This window comes from Pyrus communis, chromosome 1, assembly GCF_041283825.1.
Source record: "Pyrus communis isolate YQ-2024b chromosome 1, ASM4128382v1, whole genome shotgun sequence".
NCBI lineage: Eukaryota > Viridiplantae > Streptophyta > Magnoliopsida > Rosales > Rosaceae > Pyrus > Pyrus communis.
The window spans coordinates 3934639-3954633 of NC_142565.1; the positions used below are offsets into that span (position 1 = coordinate 3934639).

The 19995-nt window shown below is 37.6% G+C and overlaps 4 protein-coding genes across 8 annotated transcripts; 3 read left to right on the forward strand and 1 right to left on the reverse strand.

The window, feature by feature from the left end:
- Positions 1-494: 494 nt before the first annotated feature.
- Positions 495-4571, forward strand: LOC137721248 (Transducin/WD40 repeat-like superfamily protein). Of its 2 annotated transcripts, none has more exons than XM_068460349.2 (6): positions 495-856; positions 1752-2240; positions 2339-2560; positions 2650-2722; positions 3226-3333; positions 4026-4571. In XM_068460349.2, exons 1-6 carry the CDS (start codon positions 740-742, stop codon positions 4397-4399), a joined length of 1383 nt encoding a protein of 460 aa, XP_068316450.2. In that variant the 5' UTR covers positions 495-739; the 3' UTR covers positions 4400-4571. The 2 variants fall into 2 exon arrangements, with proteins under 2 accessions (XP_068316450.2, XP_088549343.1); XM_088693217.1 differs by having other exon boundaries at positions 553-856; positions 3223-3333.
- A 1763-nt stretch (positions 4572-6334) lies between these two features.
- On the forward strand, positions 6335-9948 carry LOC137720486 (lipid droplet phospholipase 1-like). Of its 4 annotated transcripts, none has more exons than XR_015961970.1 (10): positions 6335-6614; positions 7097-7164; positions 7720-7790; positions 7909-8151; positions 8408-8571; positions 8669-8724; positions 8813-8865; positions 9000-9074; positions 9340-9437; positions 9538-9948. XR_015961970.1 is itself a non-coding variant. In XM_068459562.2 (10 exons), exons 1-10 carry the CDS (start codon positions 6445-6447, stop codon positions 9607-9609), a joined length of 1116 nt encoding a protein of 371 aa, XP_068315663.2. In that variant the 5' UTR covers positions 6335-6444; the 3' UTR covers positions 9610-9948. The 4 variants fall into 4 exon arrangements, 2 of the variants coding, with proteins under 2 accessions (XP_068315663.2, XP_088549344.1); XR_015961969.1 differs by having other exon boundaries at positions 8813-8904; positions 9538-9676; XM_068459562.2 differs by having other exon boundaries at positions 8954-9074.
- A 955-nt stretch (positions 9949-10903) lies between these two features.
- On the forward strand, positions 10904-16030 carry LOC137721076 (ATP-dependent 6-phosphofructokinase 4, chloroplastic). Its single transcript, XM_068460197.2, has 14 exons — positions 10904-11426; positions 11523-11569; positions 11673-11712; positions 11815-11877; positions 11983-12120; positions 12261-12419; positions 12529-12582; positions 12654-12722; positions 13125-13254; positions 13398-13438; positions 14029-14253; positions 14402-14450; positions 14797-14951; positions 15501-16030. Exons 1-14 carry the CDS (start codon positions 11145-11147, stop codon positions 15657-15659), a joined length of 1611 nt encoding a protein of 536 aa, XP_068316298.2. The 5' UTR covers positions 10904-11144; the 3' UTR covers positions 15660-16030.
- A 2060-nt stretch (positions 16031-18090) lies between these two features.
- Positions 18091-19192, reverse strand: LOC137720386 (ethylene-responsive transcription factor ERF107). Its single transcript, XM_068459451.2, has one exon. It carries the CDS (start codon positions 19120-19122, stop codon positions 18382-18384), a length of 741 nt encoding a protein of 246 aa, XP_068315552.2. The 5' UTR covers positions 19123-19192; the 3' UTR covers positions 18091-18381.
- Positions 19193-19995: the final 803 nt, after the last annotated feature.

Consider the following 19995-nt stretch of genomic DNA (forward strand, 5'->3'; position numbering starts at 1 on the left):
TCGATCCTTCAAAAAAAAAAATTATAATTTTGAACTCCCCATTCTGCCACCCCTTCCTCTTTTTACGCTAGCATCGGATTGCCACTTTTTTTTTTGTTTGAAATTTCTTTGCCACAATCAATATTTCTGTAAAATTATTAGAAAAATCAGAGAAAAATAAAATTCATTTTGAACTTCCCATTCTGCCCCTAAAAATATTTAAGAGATACCGCCGGATCACCCCTTCCTCTGCTGATAGGATCGAATTGTCACATATCTTGGTGAAACGTTTGAAATTTCTTTGATACAATTGATATGTCGCAAAAATTTCTTTGATACACCTGTTTCCCACAAAACAGAAGGTCCTAGCGCCAAGGCCCGCAAAAAAAAAAAATCAAAATACCACTTTGGGCCGACTGACTTTAATCCCCGGCCCTTCCCTCATCGTCCGTTTCGAAATTCAAACCCAAAATTCCAACATTTTCCCGATCGATTTTTTTTTTTTTTTTTTTTTTGGAAACTTTCACGATCGACTTTTGCCAGTACAAATTCGAACTTCCAACATTTCACTCCAAAACGAAGCCTCGCAGATCTCATCCACTCAGCCAAACACTCTCCAGCAACGGCAACAGCAACAGTAATAGCAATCACCGCCACCGCCACCGCTGCATTACTTAATTTTACAGCTAATATGAGGACCTACGCTTGAAATATAAGCTAGCGGGGAGTGCTGTGGTCCGGAAATTTGATCTGAATGTGAATGGAGTTCACAGAGGCTTACAAGCAGACCGGTCCTTGTTGCTTCTCACCTAATGCTCGCTACATTGCCGTCGCCGTCGACTACCGCCTCGTCATTCGCGACACTCTTTCCTTTAAGGTATGCTGCTATCGAATTTGCTTCTTTTTTGTAATTTAATAAATTTATTTCATGCTCTGTTTGGTTACCGAGAAAATGCCAGGAAAATGATGGTCCAAATGTCCTAATTCGTTCATATCTCTCTGCATTTTCAAAAGCAACCATATGGTGCACAGTTGAGCTGGGCCGATTGGGTTTGGCACGTACATGGTTAAGTTTCTGTTGATCTCAGCCGTTGCATTTAGCTGTCGACAAACAAGATGTGGTGTTGTTGCTTCAGTATGCTGTAATTTTTTTGGTTGCTGAGAAATTAGTAAAAAAAAAATCTTAATTTTGTTTCTTCATTTTAAGGGAAACTTAGTTTAATGCCGATGATCTGATCACAGTAGTTGCAGTATGAGTTTTTCGCCAAGCGATTCAAAGCGAATTTTGGACCGCTATGTATTCTTGTATTTTTGACTGTCCTTGGGAGAGAACCTCAAAACTTGAGTGAGTTCATGCGGCATGTTTCCGTTGAGGTTCTTAAAAAGTAAATCGGAAAATTTGAGGAAAATGATTTCAGTGTTTCTTACACCTAGAGAGTTTATACAGACTGAAGGATTCAACCCTAATTAGGGGTGAACTAATTCATGGAATAATGCTCCGTTCTGATCACTCTTTTACCGTGGACAAAATTGTACAGTAGGGTTCATGAGCAGTTACAAGGTTCTGGACTTTTTGGAGGCAGAAATATACCCTCAAGCGTTTGAACATAAGCTGTAGCGAACAATGGTTTAAACAGGTTTCTGCATGCTTCACATTCAGCGCTGTTGTGCAACATCTTATGTCTGGCTTAAAATTTGAATTGCTGAACTCCATTTCATATATCTTGAAGGTAAGTTGTCTGATATATAATTAAATGTCATTTCTACTGCAGGTTGTGCAGTTGTTCTCATGTTTGGATAAGATAAGCTACATCGAATGGGCACTTGATTCTGAATACATTCTTTGTGGTCTATATAAAAGACCAATGATACAAGCATGGTCGCTGGCCCAACCTGAATGGACATGTAAGATAGATGAAGGTCCTGCCGGTATTGCCTATGCTAGGTGGAGCCCAGATAGCCGTCACATACTTACCACATCAGACTTCCAACTGCGGTTAACAGTTTGGTCACTGTTAAACACAGCATGTGTACATGTGCAATGGCCAAAGCATCCTTCCAAGGGAGTTTCGTTCACCAAAGATGGGCAATTTGCTGCAATTTGCACAAGGCGTGATTGCAAGGACTATATTAATCTTCTGTCCTGTCATACATGGGAAATAATGGGTGTATTTGCTGTGGACACTTTGGACTTGGCTGATACTGAATGGTCACCAGATGACAGTGCAATAGTGATATGGGATTCGCCTCTCGAATATAAGGTGAGAACTTCGGTTTTTTTTCTTTGTTATGGCAAAATGATTTGCAGTAGTTATATAACGTTTTAGTTTGAAGCATCTCATGGTGAGGTTTGATGCAGGTTCTGATATACTCCCCAGATGGGAGGTGTCTGTATAAGTATCAAGCATACGAAAGTGCTTTGGGTGTAAAAAGTGTTTCATGGTCTCCGTGTGGCCAGTTTCTAGCAGTGGGTAGTTATGACCAGATGTTGCGGGTTTTAAATCACTTGACTTGGAAGACTTTTGCTGAATTTATGCATCTATCTACTGTCCGTGCTCCTTGTTGTGCGGCTGTGTTTAAGGTTATTGATTGTTAATATTAGAGATAGCGAGATATCATGTTCTTTTAGTGTGTTGGATGATTGCTCACCCCATAATGTCTAAATGTCAGGAAGTAGATGAGCCACTGCTACTTGATATGTCCGAGCTAAGTCTAAATGATGATTTTGCAGAAGGCAATAATGGTAAGCATGATGTTTCCATGTTAATACAGTTATTTTTTAACTTATAAAAGGTGCTCAGAGTATGAAAATAATATGCTGTATCATTTGTATGCTAGGTCAGATTTCTTTTCCTGTTGTTGGTATGTGTTTGTATCTACTAGATTTCATTTCTGCCTTTTGAACCGACTTGTATTCGAAGCTCACAGAATAACTTATTCTTTCATTCACCTTTTAACCTGTTGATGGATGACAGTAAAATTTTAATAACGTAAGATCAATATAAGCTTCGATGAATAATTTTATTCTAAGAAAATAAGGTAACAGCGCTACATCCTTAAATTTTACTCTTGCAAAGCAAAACTCAAAGAGTGGCTTGCCATTGCATCACATTGGCCATCTTTTGCATGATACATAAATTACGCCTTTTGGCCGGAGAATCACAAATCCTTCTGTTAATATTCAAAACTTATTTGATTTGATCCCCTTTTCTTTTTCCCGCATAATTTTTGTTTCATTTCAAGTAGATGCTTCGGAAGGACAAGTCAGAGTTAGATACGAGGTTACAGAAGTGCCCATCAGTTTGCCTTTCCAGAAGCCTCCTGCAGACAAACCTAACCCCAAACAAGGAATTGGTAAGCCCTTTCTCCCTCTTGTACTGTCTGATGCAAATGAAAACAAAGTTTGTAAACAGTCAACTATGAAGACAATCAAACTGGTTTATGTTTTAGCTACTTTACATCAGACAAGAGAAGATGCACTTAGACGGCTGAGGGTTCATAAATACATAGGCCTAGCCATCAGATAACATTCAATGTCCTCAACAAAGGCATCAAATGGTTGAGTCAATTCATACTTCTGGACAAATCCTGCAAGTTGAGGAACTTGAAGTTGTGGTAACAAGTCTGTCGATATTGGAGTCAAATATTGACTATATGGGATATTCCCACTCCCCTTGAATAATATAGAAACCTCACTAGCGGAAAGCGGTGTCAGCTTCCTTTATTCGTTGACTTTGCGTAAGAATAGTTTCATTCATTGAAATATTTTAACGGATTGGAGGATAGATGATCTTGATGTGGAAGGTACTATCAGCCTTGTGGGTAGCAAACTTATTCCAATGATGAACAGGGTTTCGTTTTTACTAAGTCAAGCTGTTCTAATATAATATACTTGTACGCAGGAATGCAAAGTTTAGATGCACTTTCAACGTATTAGTGAGGGATTTTGCTTGAATAATGGTCGTGGTATCCCTTAGATGCTACCTCGAAATTGTTCAAGAGTTCATCGTATGAAAATATGGCTAAAGCTATAGGTTTTGCTGTAGGTCTAATGTCATGGAGCAACGATAGCCAATATATTTGTACTCGCAACGATAGCATGCCAAGCATTCTCTGGATATGGGACATACGCCATCTTGAACTCGCTGCTATCTTGGTGCAGAAAGATCCTATTCGTGCAGCAGTTTGGGATCCTACGTGCACTCGTCTTGTTGTTTGCACGGGAAGTTCTCATCTGTACATGTGGACTCCTGGTGGTGCCTACTGTGTGAGCATCCCTCCGCAACCACAGTTTAGCATAGTTGATCTGAAATGGAATTCGGATGGAAGTTGTCTTCTCCTGAAGGATAAAGAGTTGTTTTGCTGCGCTGCTGTCGCTGTTCTTCCTGAAGAATCGAGTGAATATAGCTCGGATGATTGAGCCAGGTTTGCTTTTCTCAATGTTTAACATGCTCTCTCTGTGTAAAATGTTTATGTAGTAGTTGGAACATCAACAGTCTGACTATAACGGTGGTCTTTCCCTCTCCCATTTGTTTCTCATTTCTCTGGTTTAGCGTTAGTGCTCATGGAAATTGACTGACTGACTTACTAAACCCACATGACCAATTTCTTTCGTACAACCTAGAACTTACCTATAACTGGGCTGCCACTGTGACACTGCTAAATCAATCAAACGCCGCTTTGTATTTTAAATTTTCTATGTGACAAATACTCAATTGGTTTGGAATGCTGTCATAACTTGCGTTTCAGTTATCGTTAGTGCTCATAGGAAATTGACTTGACTTTGAGAACCTGCACGATGAATTTCCAAATAGGACCTTTGTAGATTTAGTAAAACATTGACATGTGTTTCAACTTTTTAAACATGAGATAAATTAGTTTAGAATACAGTCACAATAACTTGTGACGTAATTAAATTTCATTCTGTTTTTCGTGGACTAATGCTCCAATGGATGGCATCATATATGAGATAAGTCCATACACGTGGCGTCAAGGTATTTGGTTGATCATTGATTAATAATTATGATAATACAGCCATTACAGATAGGTCACCATAGGCAAATGGTGAACAACTCATACTGCATGTCGTTTTCCTAGTTAGTTGGAGGAGGAGGATAAGTGGATAGTGCTGCACGCTGGAATATCACGTTTGTATAAAAATTTGGGATCTGAAAATCCAAAGTGGACCAAATTGTAGATTCAAGCAAGGTCCAAACTATTGCCCTGTCTGCCTAGTTAAGTTGGCTCCCTTACCTGTCATATACGATCTATCCACAAGAGAAAACTTTGGAAACGATATCTGATCACATCATTCGTAAGATATTTTTCATTAAAGTATAAGATTCTTTATGTTTTAATTCCACCAACCCTACACGGGTTGAATTTGTTCATCACCTTCAAGTGATAATATGTTTATTATTTATCTATCATTGTTGATGAGTTTAAATTTTGAGATAAGCATAAAAGATAGATAAAATTTTTTAAATTTAAACTTATCTATTAATAATAAGTAGGTCGGCCAAAACTACCACCGTTTAAATGTGATGTGCAAAACTTAATCTTGTCCATAGTTGCCTATTTACGATCGACCCTCGGAAAAAAATTTAATTGTGACGGGAATGTAAGTGGTACATTACGTGTTTTAATACAAGTGATGAGAAATTTTATTTTTTAAATTATTAACTTTTTAGCACATATATCCAATCATTTGTATAATAACACGTAATATATAATATATCATCCTATCCTATGTATGGGTCATAAATCTCTCTCCTTACGTCTTCCCAAAATCCCCCAACTTGGGAAGCGCCAAATCTTACATCACCCGCGTGCCGACCCGACCCCCTTTATTTCCCTCGCGCTACAACGCGTTAACGAATCTTAACGGAATCATATGATTATGTAATCAACTACTATTATGATGTCATGCAACAATTCTCATCCACTAAAATAAAATTTGGTTTTATATTTTATTTCTCGGAAATTAAGAACAAATATTATTAAGCTTAATGAACTGAAGAAAGTTGGAATTATATTATAAAATCAAGTAGTATATGATAAGTAGTTTAAGAGTTTGTTTGAATGTGTTTTTTAAAATAACTAAAAGCGTTTTTAGTGAAATTAATTTTGAGTTCTAAAGTGCTCGAAGTACTTAAAGTGCTTTTTTCAAGATTCACTTGAATTTTTATTAATGTTTGATGTTAAAAATATTTTCATCAAAAACGTTTTCAGTCATTTTAAAGGCAATTACAAACCAACTATAAACCCATGAAGATGTCAATTCACAAACTTACTTTAGAATCTGCAACATCTACCTTTCTAGTACAAAAAATATAATATATATATATATGTTCTTCCGACGTCCCACAACATAAAAGCGCTCCTCCTTTTCTTTTTCCTCACCCTCTCTCCAATCTCCCCAATCGCTTCCGATTTTCTGCTTCCGGCCACCGTTGTTCTCAGTCAATGCCCGTAGCCGAACGGCGGTCAGTAGTAGCTATGGAAAACGGCGTCGTAGAGAACGGAGTCTGCTCCTTGGAGTCGGCTAACGGGAGTCGCGACGTCTGGAGCTCGAAGGAGTCAGAATCTTCCTCCGCTGATCATCTTGTCGTCATGGTCCATGGAATTATGGGAACGTACGACTTTTCGATTTCATATTTTAATCTTTTTTCTTGGAAGAAAATTATATAATCACGATTTGATTTAGCTGCACTCTGAATTTTCTTGATTTATCGAGAGATTGAGACGGTTTGGTGGTGATTTTGCTTATTGCGATAGATAATTTTGAATTTCTAGTGATTTTATTGACAAATTATGTTGTTTTGATGATAAATTTGATTTCTTTTAGTTAAATTGGTAGTTCTAAATCTGTATTAGTCGTACCAAGACTTCATTTTTGGTATACAATTTTGATTTTTTTTTATTTACTATACGAATGTACGCTTGCTGAGTGGGCAAATATTACAGTTTGATGTTTGGCGAATCGGAAAGTATCTGCTTTGGTTGTGTGTACGTTAAAGTAGATTTTGAGCATGACCTCCTTCATTTTGTGTGTTTGAGTATTTGAACCGTTCTGTTTTGTACAATGTTGATATCGTTTTTGCATTTGCTCGTGCAGTGCCGCGGATTGGAAGTTTGGGGCGGAGCAATTTGTTAAAACACTTCCAGATAAAGTTATTGTTCATTGTAAGGAACATCCTATTGTGTTATGCATTCAATGAATGCCGATACACTTCATCTAGTGAGGCTTTGTTGGGTTGTATTTTATTAAACATGCTATCATTTCAAGTCCCATGGTCTTCGTCCGTCGTTGGTTACATTTTTATTAAAATGTATCTTCTTCATGATTTGTTACCTGCCACTTTACTGCTACTTTAAGCATTTCTTTTTAATGTTAATATTTTCATAGAAGATTGGCGGAAGAAAAGAACCTCGAAACAGAGAAAAGATCACCCTGCTGCTTTACTTTTCTAGTCTAAGTTTGGATCCCTGCTTGCATTAGTGGTGCTTCTTTGTTTTTCGCTGTTTACATGTCCAAAGTTCGAGCTTTTTGGATCCTGATGCCCTTGCTGCTTGTTTCTTATATTTTTAGCTCTTTTAACTTTTAAGACAATTTTAAAAGAGTGAAATTACTGCAATGTTGATGTTCTTAACTTCTAAGTGATCGATTGCAGTTGATAGTGTTTGTAGAAAATATAATGTTTGTCCAATCTAATTAATTTGGTTGAAATTCGGCTGCAGGTAGTGAACGGAATGTCTCTACATTGACTCTAGATGGTGTGGATGTAATGGGGGAGCGATTGGCTGAGGAGGTTGGTTTCTACCTGATGTATTTATATATAGTGGAATTTATTGGATCTATTTTCATTTCTGAAAAGATGCATCCACTTCCAGTTCTGTACCGTTGTTAACCAAGTTCATTAATTTTAGGTTATCGAACTGACTCAAAAAAAGCCTAATCTATGTAAGATCTCATTTATTGGACATTCTGTCGGAGGATTAGTGGCAAGATATGCAATTGGGAGGCTGTATAGACCCCCTAAAAGTGACAATACGGAGCATTCATCTCCTAATGGACGTGAAGAGGATGCAAGGAGTACATTAGCTGGCTTGGAGCCTATGAACTTTATTACTGTTGCTACACCTCATCTTGGATCAAGGGGTAACAAGCAGGTAATACAATTGCCTTTAACACTTGCTCATTCAGAATGTACTGGAATTCCTAGAATTTTTGTAACGTCTCAAGTTTGATCACATTCTTGGCTTGTATTGGTTTGTCTGATTCTGTTTTATGTAGTGAAAAACTTAGTTAAGGTAGGATGCAGGAGAGATAGATGTTAGGTTGATCTTATGTTGTTTTCTTCGGTAGTAACCCAGTTGGTATATGCACTTGCCACTTTTCACTTATGAATTAATTCACCTTGTGTAGGTACCATTCCTTTTTGGTGTGCCTGCCTTTGAAAAACTTGCTAGTGCAGTTATTCATTTGATATTTAGGAGGACAGGTCGGCATCTTTTTCTTAATGATGACGACGATGGGAAGCCTCCACTGCTTAAACGCATGATAGAAGATTGTGATGGTTGTTATTTCATGTATGTTACTTGCATCCATATTCCAAACATTAAATTGAGATCCGAAGTTTCTTGAGATTTCATGTATATAGAATGACATTTGTCTTTTGTTTGACAGGTCTGCATTGCGTAGTTTTAAGCGAAGGGTGGTGTATTCAAATGTGGGCTATGACCGTATCCTATTTTCTACAATCTATATATATACTTTCCATTTTTCAATGTCTTATTCACTTTTTTGTTTTCGATAATTAATGCTATAAAGATATTGTCGGCTGGAAAACATCATGTATCAGACGTAATAGTGAACTTCCAAAGGTATTGCCATCTGCATGGCTTTGTAATTGTAATTTTAAGGTCAGGTTTTCTGATTTTCGCTTAAAGTTTTGAGTTTTCTGCTTATCAGTGGGAAAATACTATTGACGAAAAATATCCGCATATTGTTTATGAAGAACACTGCAAGGCCTATGACGCTGAGCAGTGTGAGCCTACTTCAGCGGAGGATGGTGGCTCTGACGAGCTTGAAGGTTAACAACTCAGTTCTCTTTTGTTTCCAACTTTCAATAGTATACTAATTATTGAATTCTATGTAAATAGAAGTCGTTGTCTATTCTTGTTGCTCTTCTGCTTGTGTTACTTCGCTAATTTGCTTATATTTTATTAATAATTTTCATTGCTCTTGTATCTGTTTGCGTCTGTGTGCTACCTGCCTTTTACTTTCATTTGTTCTATCGTAGTGAGGTGTCGGTTGTTCCTAAATAATTTCTTTCTTAACACCTTTGTTTTGTGCAGAGGAATTATTGAAAGGCCTATCTCGCGTGTCCTGGGAAAAAGTAGATGTTAGTTTCCACAGCAGCAGACACAGATTTGCTGCTCATAGTGTCATTCAGGTCTCTTTCTCTCTCCTCCCTCTCCCACACGCACACTCACATACCCGAATGCTCACACCTTACGCTAAAGAAACAAATTTGCACTCTGAACATTTTACAGGTCAAAAATAAAAGTGTACATATAGAAGGTGAAGATGTCATACGCCATATAATGGATCATTTCCTCAAGTAAAACCGAACGACAGCTAGAAGAATTGTCATCGCGACGTGGTCCTGACTGCGGTTCTTTCAGTAATGCTACGCGGAGTGGAGATAAATCCACGATTATCTGCACCATTGAATTGTATCTCAATTACCGGCCGAAAGAAGAATGTATCTGTATTTTGTTGGTGCGTTGCAGCTTGTGGCCGAAGGCAATCGGTTATTAGACCGAAAAGCTGTGCACGAAATGTGTTCAATTCAAGCAAGCTATGTGATAGAAATTTTGTTTACTCGTTACGGTATGGGATGATATGTATGTATATGAACCAGATCTTCATTACAAATGCAAACATTTCCACTTGTTTATCTACTACCATGTCCTCACTACTTTTTCTTTCCAATTATAGAGGGGGAAATTGAACGTAGGATTTCGGACAGAAACTCCGAGAGGTGAATGTTCTTAACCAGTTCCACGAGCCCCTTGTGAGTCTGACTAGCTAAGTCCATATGCATCTTCAGTGTATTCTTTACGCTACACGGTGTCTTCAGTCCGCTAAAATATAACACTTCTATCTATTGATTAATAATATGAAAATGTTATAGAAATAGTGCGTGAATGCCCACTCAAAAGAATGCCCAAAGACTTAGTAATAGTGTTTGGTACTTTCAAAAGTATCATCATTGTATTTTGATGGTTGTAGTCACGAGAGTCGCTCTATAAATAGAGCACTTCGTCTGTTATCAAATGCACTGCGAAATAAAGCAAGAGAAATAATATCAGTATCCTCCCTCTCTTTATCTGCCATCATTTTTTGTGTTATAGCTACTAAAATCATAGTGTGATATTTTGCATCTGCTTCGCTCTTATCCTTAGAAAGATTATCCTACTAACTTTTGTCTATTTATAACATAAAACAGTTTTTCCATAATGCTAATGGCGGGGGATATAAATATTCATGAATTTATTTCTAAATATATCATATGTTTATGAATATTAATTTCTTTTGCCCAATCGTATTTTGACACATGGGTAGCAACACAATACGACGGTCAGTGTTGCGCATAATTTTTTTTCAATCGACGCCCAATAGTGTGGGAAAGAATTCTCTCTCGATCATTTTCTTCTAATCCACCACATCAGGAGATCCGTATCATTGAAAATTAATGCAACAGTTGAAGTTATTATAATTTTTAAAGTGGATCTTTGTTTGTAGCCGTTAGATTAAATTTCAATAGCATAGATTCTCTGATTTGATGAATTAGGAATAAAAGATCCAGAAAGAATCTCTTTCTAATATAATGGAAGTTTTGTGAATAATGTGAACACCAGGGGTTTCTTCGTAAATCAGCTACGTGACCTCTTCCTTAACTTTGACCTAACACGTGTCGCGTTGTAGTCAAACACCATTAACGACCATGTTAGTTTCGGTTAGCCATTACCGCCCCCACTTAACGGAATCAAACGCAGCTGACCCAAAACGCAGCTCCTCCCAAACTTCCGCCATTGACACCCTCTCTCTTTCTGCAAATTTTCAAAAGCTGTGAAATCGGAGGCTGCAAATTCCAATGGAATCCACCATTTCATCGCCTATCTCCTCCACCAAGTCCTCGCCCCTGTTGCATTCGGCTTCCCATTCACTCGGCTCCAGATCCCAGTCTTTTCCGTCGCTTCCGTTGGTTCAAACCCTCCGCTATCCCAGCTTCAAATCCAGAAGCTTCCTCGGATTTCCGTTCCGTTCGCGCCAAAACCAGCCTATCCGATCTCAGAGCCCGAATCATCAGCCGGCTAACGACGGCTTCGTCCTCGAAGACGTTCCTCACTTGACTAATTTTCTCCCTAATTTGCCGGTAATTTTTCTAATTAGTAATTAATCAGCGTTGAAAAAAATTTAAGCAATTTGTGTTTGATTTTTTTGAATATTTGTTTTTTTCCTGTTTTTGCAGTCATATCCAAATCCATTGAAACAGAGCCAAGCTTATGCAGTTGTCAAGTAAGTTTTGCTTACGTCAATATTGCAAATTCTAACAATTTCATGTTGAAAATTTAAATTTTCGGTAATTATATTTATTCAGATGATCTGTTTATGTTGGTAGGCAAACTTTTGTGAGCCCTGACGATGTGGTTGCGCAGAAAGTGAGTGTTTTTTGTAAAATCTAAATGCCAAGTTTTCAATTTTGTTGTTTTTGTCTTCGTTTTTTGCTGCTTTTGAATAATTGCATTGTGCAATGGCTCTAGGTTGTTGTCCAAAAGGAAGGTCCTAGAGGGGTGCATTTCCGACGTGCAGGACCCCGGGAAAAGGTGCATTTTTTTCATCCAAACCACCATATGCTTAGGGAAAATGAAACTGTTGTACCATGATATTTCTTTCTATCGGAAAATGTGACGTGAGGCTTCTAATATTAGGTTTATTTCAAGTCGGATGAAGTTCGTGCTTGCATAGTCACTTGTGGGGGTTTATGCCCAGGGATCAATACTGTGATTCGGGAAATAGTATGCGGCTTGAACTACATGTATGGTGTTGAAGATATACTTGGAATTGAGGTTAGTTCACTTCACAATGTTTCTAACTCTGCAACACTTGTAGTGAATGGCTGCTAAAAAGTTCTATTTCAAGATTTTGGAACTTTTAAGAATGTTATCGATTCAAGAAATGTAAACTTGCTGATGTTGAAAACTTTCAGGGAGGATATAGGGGATTTTATTCTAAAAATACATTGAGGTTGACACCAAAAGTTGTCAATGATATCCATAAGCGCGGTGGCACCTTTCTTCGAACTTCACGAGGTGGCCATGATACGAACAAGATAGTTGATAACATACAGGACCGAGGAATAAATCAGGTGAATATATTATGTATGCTCGCATTTCCTGCATGTTTGTGTTGGGTTGTGTTAACCCCAATGAAAAATGTTGAACTAGATGAGTGGAAGTTGATAATATGACTTCTAGGTATACATAATTGGAGGCGATGGCACTCAAAGAGGAGCGGATCTTATATACAAGGTGAATGTATTCTCTCTAAGATTAATCCATTTCCTTGTCACATCATATTGACGTTAGCATATTTTGTCAAGGAAGTTGAGAAACGTGGTCTTCAAGTGGCAGTTGCTGGGATCCCTAAGACAATTGATAATGATATTGCTGTAAGTTCTATCGTTCATGAATGATTTGCATTTATTGGTATCATTATCCTGTTAACTTCTGCAAGATGCAATAAAATTTTGATGCCAGTTTTCAATTTGGAAACTTCACAAGCTCAATACGAGTACTCTAAATTTCATGAGCAACATATTTTTTGTCCACATATGATGAAGAACTGTATTTAATCTGGATGACATGCTGTTGAATTCTAGAGTCAACATTCAGAAAGTTCCACCAAAATCTTAAATGGAAAGGGCATAAAAGAAAGTTTGTTTTCCCTTTTCTCATTTATTATGCAATTTGGTTTTGTACTTCGAAAATCTTTCTTCTTTCGGTTTAGGATGTTGTGCTTTGATCAAGTGGATCATTAATCTACCTGTATGATTTTTGAAATTTGGCTTTAGGTGATAGACAAATCTTTTGGTTTTGATACTGCTGTTGAAGAAGCACAGAGAGCTATTAACGCTGCACATGTGGAGGTTGAAAGTGTGGAAAATGGAGTTGGAATTGTCAAACTCATGGGCAGATACAGTGGTATGTGTCTTAAATGAAAGAACAAATGACATACTTTCATTTTTCACCTTTTCCTTATCAACTTATGTCAGATGACGAATGAACGTCTCTAGTATTTGGTTTCACAATTTTTTGCCTGTACCTGATACACTTTTCTTCTGTAGGTTTCATTGCTCTACATGCAACTTTGGCAAGTCGAGATGTGGTAAGAATTTTAACCCCTCTCCCTAGAACATAACCTACTTATGATCTCAATGAATGGAAAAAACTTAGGATGCTTGAACAGTTGCACATATCATAACATGTAATGAGATCCAAAAGGACTTGTATTAAAAGCATTTCAAAATACTTTGTTTTAGAAATCATAACTTTGTATGCGCACCCCAATATAGTCCAGCAATTCAAATATATGAAATTTATAACAAGGACATCTATTATAAGGATTAGATAAAAAAATTACTTATGGAAATCGTACCTTTGTATGTGCATTCCAGAATAATTCAGTGATTCAAAATAGTGAATCTGAGGGAGTGTTCATTTAGCCCATGTTCTATATGTCGGACAAGGATGTGAACATTGTCCTAGAGACTATCCAGTTACATCTGCAAAGGAATTTGCTTTAATTTGGACTAGCACCATTTTCAATGATATTGAACATCCGTTCTCCGTAAAATGAAATATGCTGCGACTGTTAAGAACATGCTCATAGATTAAGTGTTATTGCTCGAATGAAATATTCAGCAAGTAGTAATTTACCTTCTATAAAAACTCTCGATACCCTTTTGGATGTAACAGGATTGCTGCTTGATTCCAGAATCTCCTTTCTATTTGGAAGGCCGGGGCGGGCTTTTTGAATTTGTCGAAGAGCGGCTTAAAGAAAATGGACATGTGGTTATTGTGTTAGCAGAAGGAGCAGGGCAGGAATATATTGCAGGGGAGATGAATGCTGTTGATGTGAAAGATGCATCAGGAAATAAGCTACTCCTCGATGTTGGTCTATGGTTAACCCAAAAGATTAAGGTGTAGTACAAACTGTCAATAGTATTTTGAGTAGTTTTGAGACACTTCTTTTTTACTTAATTTACATCGTGGGTAGTTTTTTCTGCTATAGACTTGTATCATCCAATAATACTGATTCAGTTATATGCTTATATCTTCTATGACACAGGATCATTTTACAAAAGTTCAGAAGATGGCGATAAATATGAAATATATAGGTAAATTTTGAGCTAGTGAGAATATAATTTTGTATCTGATCATATATAGAGTTTTGTCTCTAATAAATAGCCCTTAATAGTCAATCCATTGATTCTTGCCAAAACTCAGAGAGGGCCTTTCTTCCCCTTCTGTAACCTTTGTAGGTAACATTTGAAAGAAATGAAATGTTTGGGATCCTAAGAAATGTTTGTGCACTCCTTTTTCCTTTTATTTCATTCTTATTACGATTTCCTTTTTTGTTTACATTAATTATAGTCTAATCATTCGCAAACTATTATTGTAGAAACTAGAAAGTTTCTGGGCAATACATCTCAGTAAAATATATGTTTATCTTCTTATCTACAGATCCCACCTATATGATTCGAGCTATCCCAAGTAATGCATCGGACAATATATACTGTACTCTTCTTGCTCAGAGTGCTGTTCATGGAGCCATGGCAGGATTCAGTGGTTTCACAGTCGGGCCTGTAAACAGTAGACATGCTTATATTCCAATTGCTGTAAGTACTTTCCCTGCTCCATTTGTTCTTATTGGGTAGTTTTGGCTCGAGTTGTTGGTTTTTGAACTGCATTTTATTTAATTTTTGTGTGAAAATTCTAAGAGCGGATAGAATCTTTAGATACCTAGATGATGCAAGGTTGAATTTGCAGTAGCATGCATGAAAGTAACAACAAGACTTTGGCAAAAAAATTTCCCTTTATACAAATGGGAGAAGTTCATAAACGGCACTCTTAAGAAACTACAATTATTTTGACTGTGGCCAAGGCCAAACTATAAAATGTTCAACGGCATAACTTATATGTTAAACGAAATTAGAATAGAGAGCATAGAATAAAACTCATGGACCACAGCTACTGCCCATGTTCAATGGAACTGAATTTGAGGCCTGAACTGAAACAACGTTATGAATCCAGAGGCTAATAGTTCATAATCTATATGCTAGTGTACTGTTGTGGGTCCAATATGTTGATTAAGTTGGAGGTATATGGTTATGATTCACTAAAAGATGGGAAGTATATAGTTATGAACGGGATATGTGGTATTGCAGCGTGTGACAGAGACGCAAAACACAGTAAAGTTGACAGATCGGATGTGGGCTAGACTTCTTGCATCAACGAACCAGCCTAGTTTCTTGGAATACAGTGAGGGGCAAGGAAAAGCTGAAGAGGATGTTGATGTGATAAACAACATGAGAGCTACTTTATAAATTTATGGAGCCGAGCTCGGTTCATTCAAGTGCACAGCACAACTCAACATTGTTTCTTGGAATTATGCGAACAGGTCTTACCATTATGAAGAGGTTTTACATCATCTACGAGCCTTCTTGTTCATGCTTTTATTTTCAAGAAAAGGTAAACCAAATAGAAACAGAGGACATGGAGGACGAGAAAAGAGACGAGAGAAGTGAGGAAAAGAGGAGCTGGGAGAGTAGTTAGAATAAAACTCAGTAAGTACAAAAATTCGAAAGAAATATCTTAGGACCCTTAGGCTTTTGAATATGCTGCAAATGTTTGTATAACAATATCGTCAATCCAGTTATTCTGTTAATAGATACTTCTGCTATCTTAAGCATCATCACTTCACTTTGTAATATTTTTCACAGCCCAAATTTCCTTGCAGCATGAAGTATGCTATCCAAGTTTTTCGCTTTGTGCGAGGACACAATATAGAATAATGGCGCTTAGAAGTGTTTAGTGTGGGATTCATTCTCAACATTCAGTTGACTCGCCAACATACACTTGCAGTCAGGTCGTTGACGGGTTATGGGATAAGGCTATGGTCGGCTCGGATAGGAATAGAGAGGGGGAGACTGGTTACAGGGATTCGACCAATACTAAATTTTAGCTTCTTCTAGGAGGGACTTTAGAGTAAAATGAAGGATTAGAATGAACAACCATACTAAATTTTTTTGTGGTCTTTGGAAGCTTCTCTATGGAAGGGGGGCTTTTGCTGTAAATTTGTCCTACTTCCCTTACCTCTAACTCTTAAGTAGTAAAAATGCTCAGAATAAGCATAGGAACTTAGCCTCCTCTCGGGTTATTCTAAGAACATTTCTTTCCTTTTTGCAGGCCCGAGCGTAGCTAACCTGGCTAGGGCTGTGCATCTTCATCCAAGTTTTCAAGTTCGAATCTCTCTCTTCGCAGTTTATATTAGATTAGATTATCGTTCGAATAGAGAGAAAATATTTCTTTCTTTCGTGGTGTAGGTTTTATTGTTTAGCATCATTTTTTCACGCTAATCCGTTTCAAACCATCCCGATACGGTGACGGCAACAACAAAATCGACAAACAATATCTCTTGCCCTGCTTATCTTAAAGTTTCAACTTGCAGAGTTCCATCATGGACCCCAAACTTCCAAGTTGCATAAATTGGCTGTCATTTATCTGCGAGTTGCATACTCATGCAACTTGAGTCGTGTACGGAACATGGTGACAATTCCAAGGATCACAATTAGGTCGAATTAGTCAGATCACATTTACGTGCGGTCACATTGTAAACTCTAACTCCATTGTATATTGCATCATTCAGGTCCACCCAGGGTCCCATCCGTTGTGAGGTGTGCCGTATGGGCTGTGCCGCACCGAACACTTGTTCGTCGACGAAGTGTTCCCTACCTTTAGATATCCCTAGATACGAGATTGTCTCTGAAATATGCCTATTGACTTTTGTTATCATCTCTTGGTCTCATTTGTCAACATAGACATTTGCATTCTACCTGAACATTCTGATCAAGAAGGTGGTGAGGTATGAAAGTAGGAAAATTGGGGACATGCTTTGATGATATGATTCTATACCCGCAGAGCAAGTCCACCCCAACAGCACCTACCGTGGGTCTTATGTGAAGTCCACGTAAGGGTTTAAAAAAAGTTAACAATTCCAAATGAAATGTCAAAGCGATATCTGGAAGGAGAAAGTCAATCACAGGATCTCGGGTGGTTGAGTAAGCTTTTAATCAACCGAGTTACAAGATTTTAACTTTTTGAACCATGTCAAATATGTATTTAGGACATCGAGCAAAGAGATCAATGCGTGTATTGAGAGCTTCACGGATGTCGTGCTCTTAGAAGCTAGATCAACATCATGACATCGGCATCCTGAAAATGTTAGGGTTTCGACCAATGACCTCACACCTTGCCATTTTAAACAATTTTAATAACAAACGCAACAAATTAGGAGTGTATAATAAGAGTAATGTTATTCATACCATATTTTTGTACCACATTAGATAACATCTGATGTAAACAGCTACATCGTTTGCAAAAATTTGCAAAACCCAAGGAAATGAAGAAGAAAGACTTCTCATATACCACAATCAAATTAAAAAATCTGATTAATTCAAATGATGTGGATATCCACATCAATTGCCACTTAAGATGGTATGAAAATGTGGTACAAAAACATAGTATGAATAGTATTACTCGTATAATAATTACACATTGCATCGCACATGATCATTTGATCTAGTGACATTTAGTCTTTATTTTATTGAACGAAGTGATGAATATTGTTGTTGATCATGAAAGATGAAACACATCTTTACAATGTAGAACGATTTTGATTACGAATGTAACAAGCAAAGATTGTATAATAATTACACATTTCATTAATTATAACTAGTCTCTGTTTTCACTTCCATATTTCATCTTACGAACAATCTTTTATTATTCCACATTTGTGCATACATTTGATCCTTCCAGTATTTCATAATGTACTAATACATAAATCTAACGGAAGATTTGACGTAAAATCAAACGCAGTTACGTTCTAATATTTAGACAACCAATTCCACTTAGTGGATAATTAAGGCTTGGTTGTTGTAGTAATACATAAACCATGTATATAGTAAATCAGTAAATCAGTAAATCCACCATCCAATCATATTCTAACACGTCAGCAGAGGAGGATCCTGAGATTAACACTGAGCTCCTTCAAGCACCTTGTCCTTCCCAAAGCACCCAACTTTGAAGCTCCAATTCTTCAGTCTCTGTTACCTCCTCCTGCTTGACCGATCTCCTCCTCTTCCGCGCCATGTTCACTGGCGGTTTGGACAGTCCGGCCTCCAACGGAAAATTCAGTATTGCTTTCCTACCCCTCAGCTTAAATGCAGCACAATCATAGGCCTTGGCAGCGTCAACATCAGTTTCAAATGTCCCTAGCCAAACCCGGGTTCCTTTCCGGGCCGGATCACGTATCTCCGCCGCATACTTGCCCCACGGCCTCCGCCGGACTCCCCTGTAATGCCTTAACACATCACCAGAGCCAGAAACTTGTTGTAATTCATCTTTTGAACTGGAAGTTTGACAAGTACTATTTTTTCTCTTTGGTGAGCATTGTGAGCTCAAATTCAGGTGCTCTACTTCCATGGATGGTAAGTTTACGCTTTCGGGTTTCGTTTCGGAATTTGAGAGTTGGGGGCTGTGGTAATTTGGGGTTGAAATGGGGGAGCTGGACCCTGATTCAGAGAGGGATGAGTACTCGGGTTTGACTGGTTGGAACTCGAAATATGAGATATCATCAGGGGTGATCTCGAAATTGAGATGAGAAATGAAGGAATCTGTGAAGGTGAAGTCTTCTAAGAGGTGTTGGCGGATGAGCTCAAGAGTTGAATAATCTTGTTCTTCATGTGTAGACATTTTGAAGTGAGAGCACAAGGGGAAGCTAATTGCCATGCATAGGAAGGATATGGATACTATTTTTATTTTTTAATTTAAGATATAATATTTGATGACTTGTGGAGAAGAAATTGAGGAAATTTATAAAGGAAAAATCATTTCTTTTTCTTTTTCTTTCTTTTATTTTCTTAGGTGGAATCACTACACAGTCACCCACATTTCACCATAAAAGGGGGCAGCTCTAGTAATCCAACGGTCTTATCCATTCTTCTCAATGATTACGGCAATGATGAATGCAATCCTTTTCAATTACAACGAACTTAGACTAATTACTTAACGCAGAGTGCTGGTCCTTGCACTCTGGTTCAAATCCCCACTTCTTTATATTTAAATGATGAGATTTTATTGATAAATGGAAGAGTTACATTCATAATAAAGAAAGGCTTAGCAAACGGTCGTATTTGTCGTATTCGTGTCATACTTGTTATATTAACAGGTCGTGTCGTGTTAAACTTGTTATCTTAACGGAGTGACTCAATAACGACCTAATTCATTAACGGGTCGTGTTGTGTTGGACTAACGGGTCATGCAAGAAATTGACATGCATGTCTAGATCTGGCAAATAATATCTCATCGATTATCAGGCTCTTAAATGGTGATCCGATAACGACCCGACAAGTTAATGGGTTCCTTGATAACGACCCAACTAAACATGTTTTTTTCATGTCTTTTCGTGTCGAGTTAATGGATCATGTAAGAAATAATCAGGTCAAAACAGCCTAACAGCTACATTTGATTACAATCATCGAATAAAATATCCACTAGACAATTTGGAGGATCTTCGAATCACAAGCAAGAGCTGGAGGAGAAGAGACTAATGTGAGCTAAGAGATGGGCAGCTTCGTTAGCATGGCGTCTGACGTCAACGAA

What these genes read in the sequence shown, in the direction of transcription:
- LOC137721248 (XM_088693217.1), top strand. Translation starts at nt 740, where the DNA reads ATGGAGTTCACAGAGGCTTACAAGCAGACCGGTCCTTGTTGCTTCTCA. An exon ending in TTTTGCAGAAGGCAATAATG is followed by an intron (nt 2,723 to 3,222) that starts GTAAGCATGATG and finishes TTTCATTTCAAG; the next exon opens with TAGATGCTTCGGAAGGACAA. An exon ending in TAACCCCAAACAAGGAATTG is followed by an intron (nt 3,334 to 4,025) that starts GTAAGCCCTTTC and finishes GTTTTGCTGTAG; the next exon opens with GTCTAATGTCATGGAGCAAC.
- LOC137720486 (XM_068459562.2), top strand. Translation starts at nt 6,445, where the DNA reads ATGCCCGTAGCCGAACGGCGGTCAGTAGTAGCTATGGAAAACGGCGTC. An exon ending in AGATAAAGTTATTGTTCATT is followed by an intron (nt 7,165 to 7,719) that starts GTAAGGAACATC and finishes ATTCGGCTGCAG; the next exon opens with GTAGTGAACGGAATGTCTCT. An exon ending in TGGCTCTGACGAGCTTGAAG is followed by an intron (nt 9,075 to 9,339) that starts GTTAACAACTCA and finishes TGTTTTGTGCAG; the next exon opens with AGGAATTATTGAAAGGCCTA.
- LOC137721076 (XM_068460197.2), top strand. Translation starts at nt 11,145, where the DNA reads ATGGAATCCACCATTTCATCGCCTATCTCCTCCACCAAGTCCTCGCCC. An exon ending in AAGATATACTTGGAATTGAG is followed by an intron (nt 12,121 to 12,260) that starts GTTAGTTCACTT and finishes GAAAACTTTCAG; the next exon opens with GGAGGATATAGGGGATTTTA. An exon ending in GAGCGGATCTTATATACAAG is followed by an intron (nt 12,583 to 12,653) that starts GTGAATGTATTC and finishes TATTTTGTCAAG; the next exon opens with GAAGTTGAGAAACGTGGTCT.
- LOC137720386 (XM_068459451.2), bottom strand. Translation starts at nt 19,122, where the DNA reads ATGGCAATTAGCTTCCCCTTGTGCTCTCACTTCAAAATGTCTACACAT.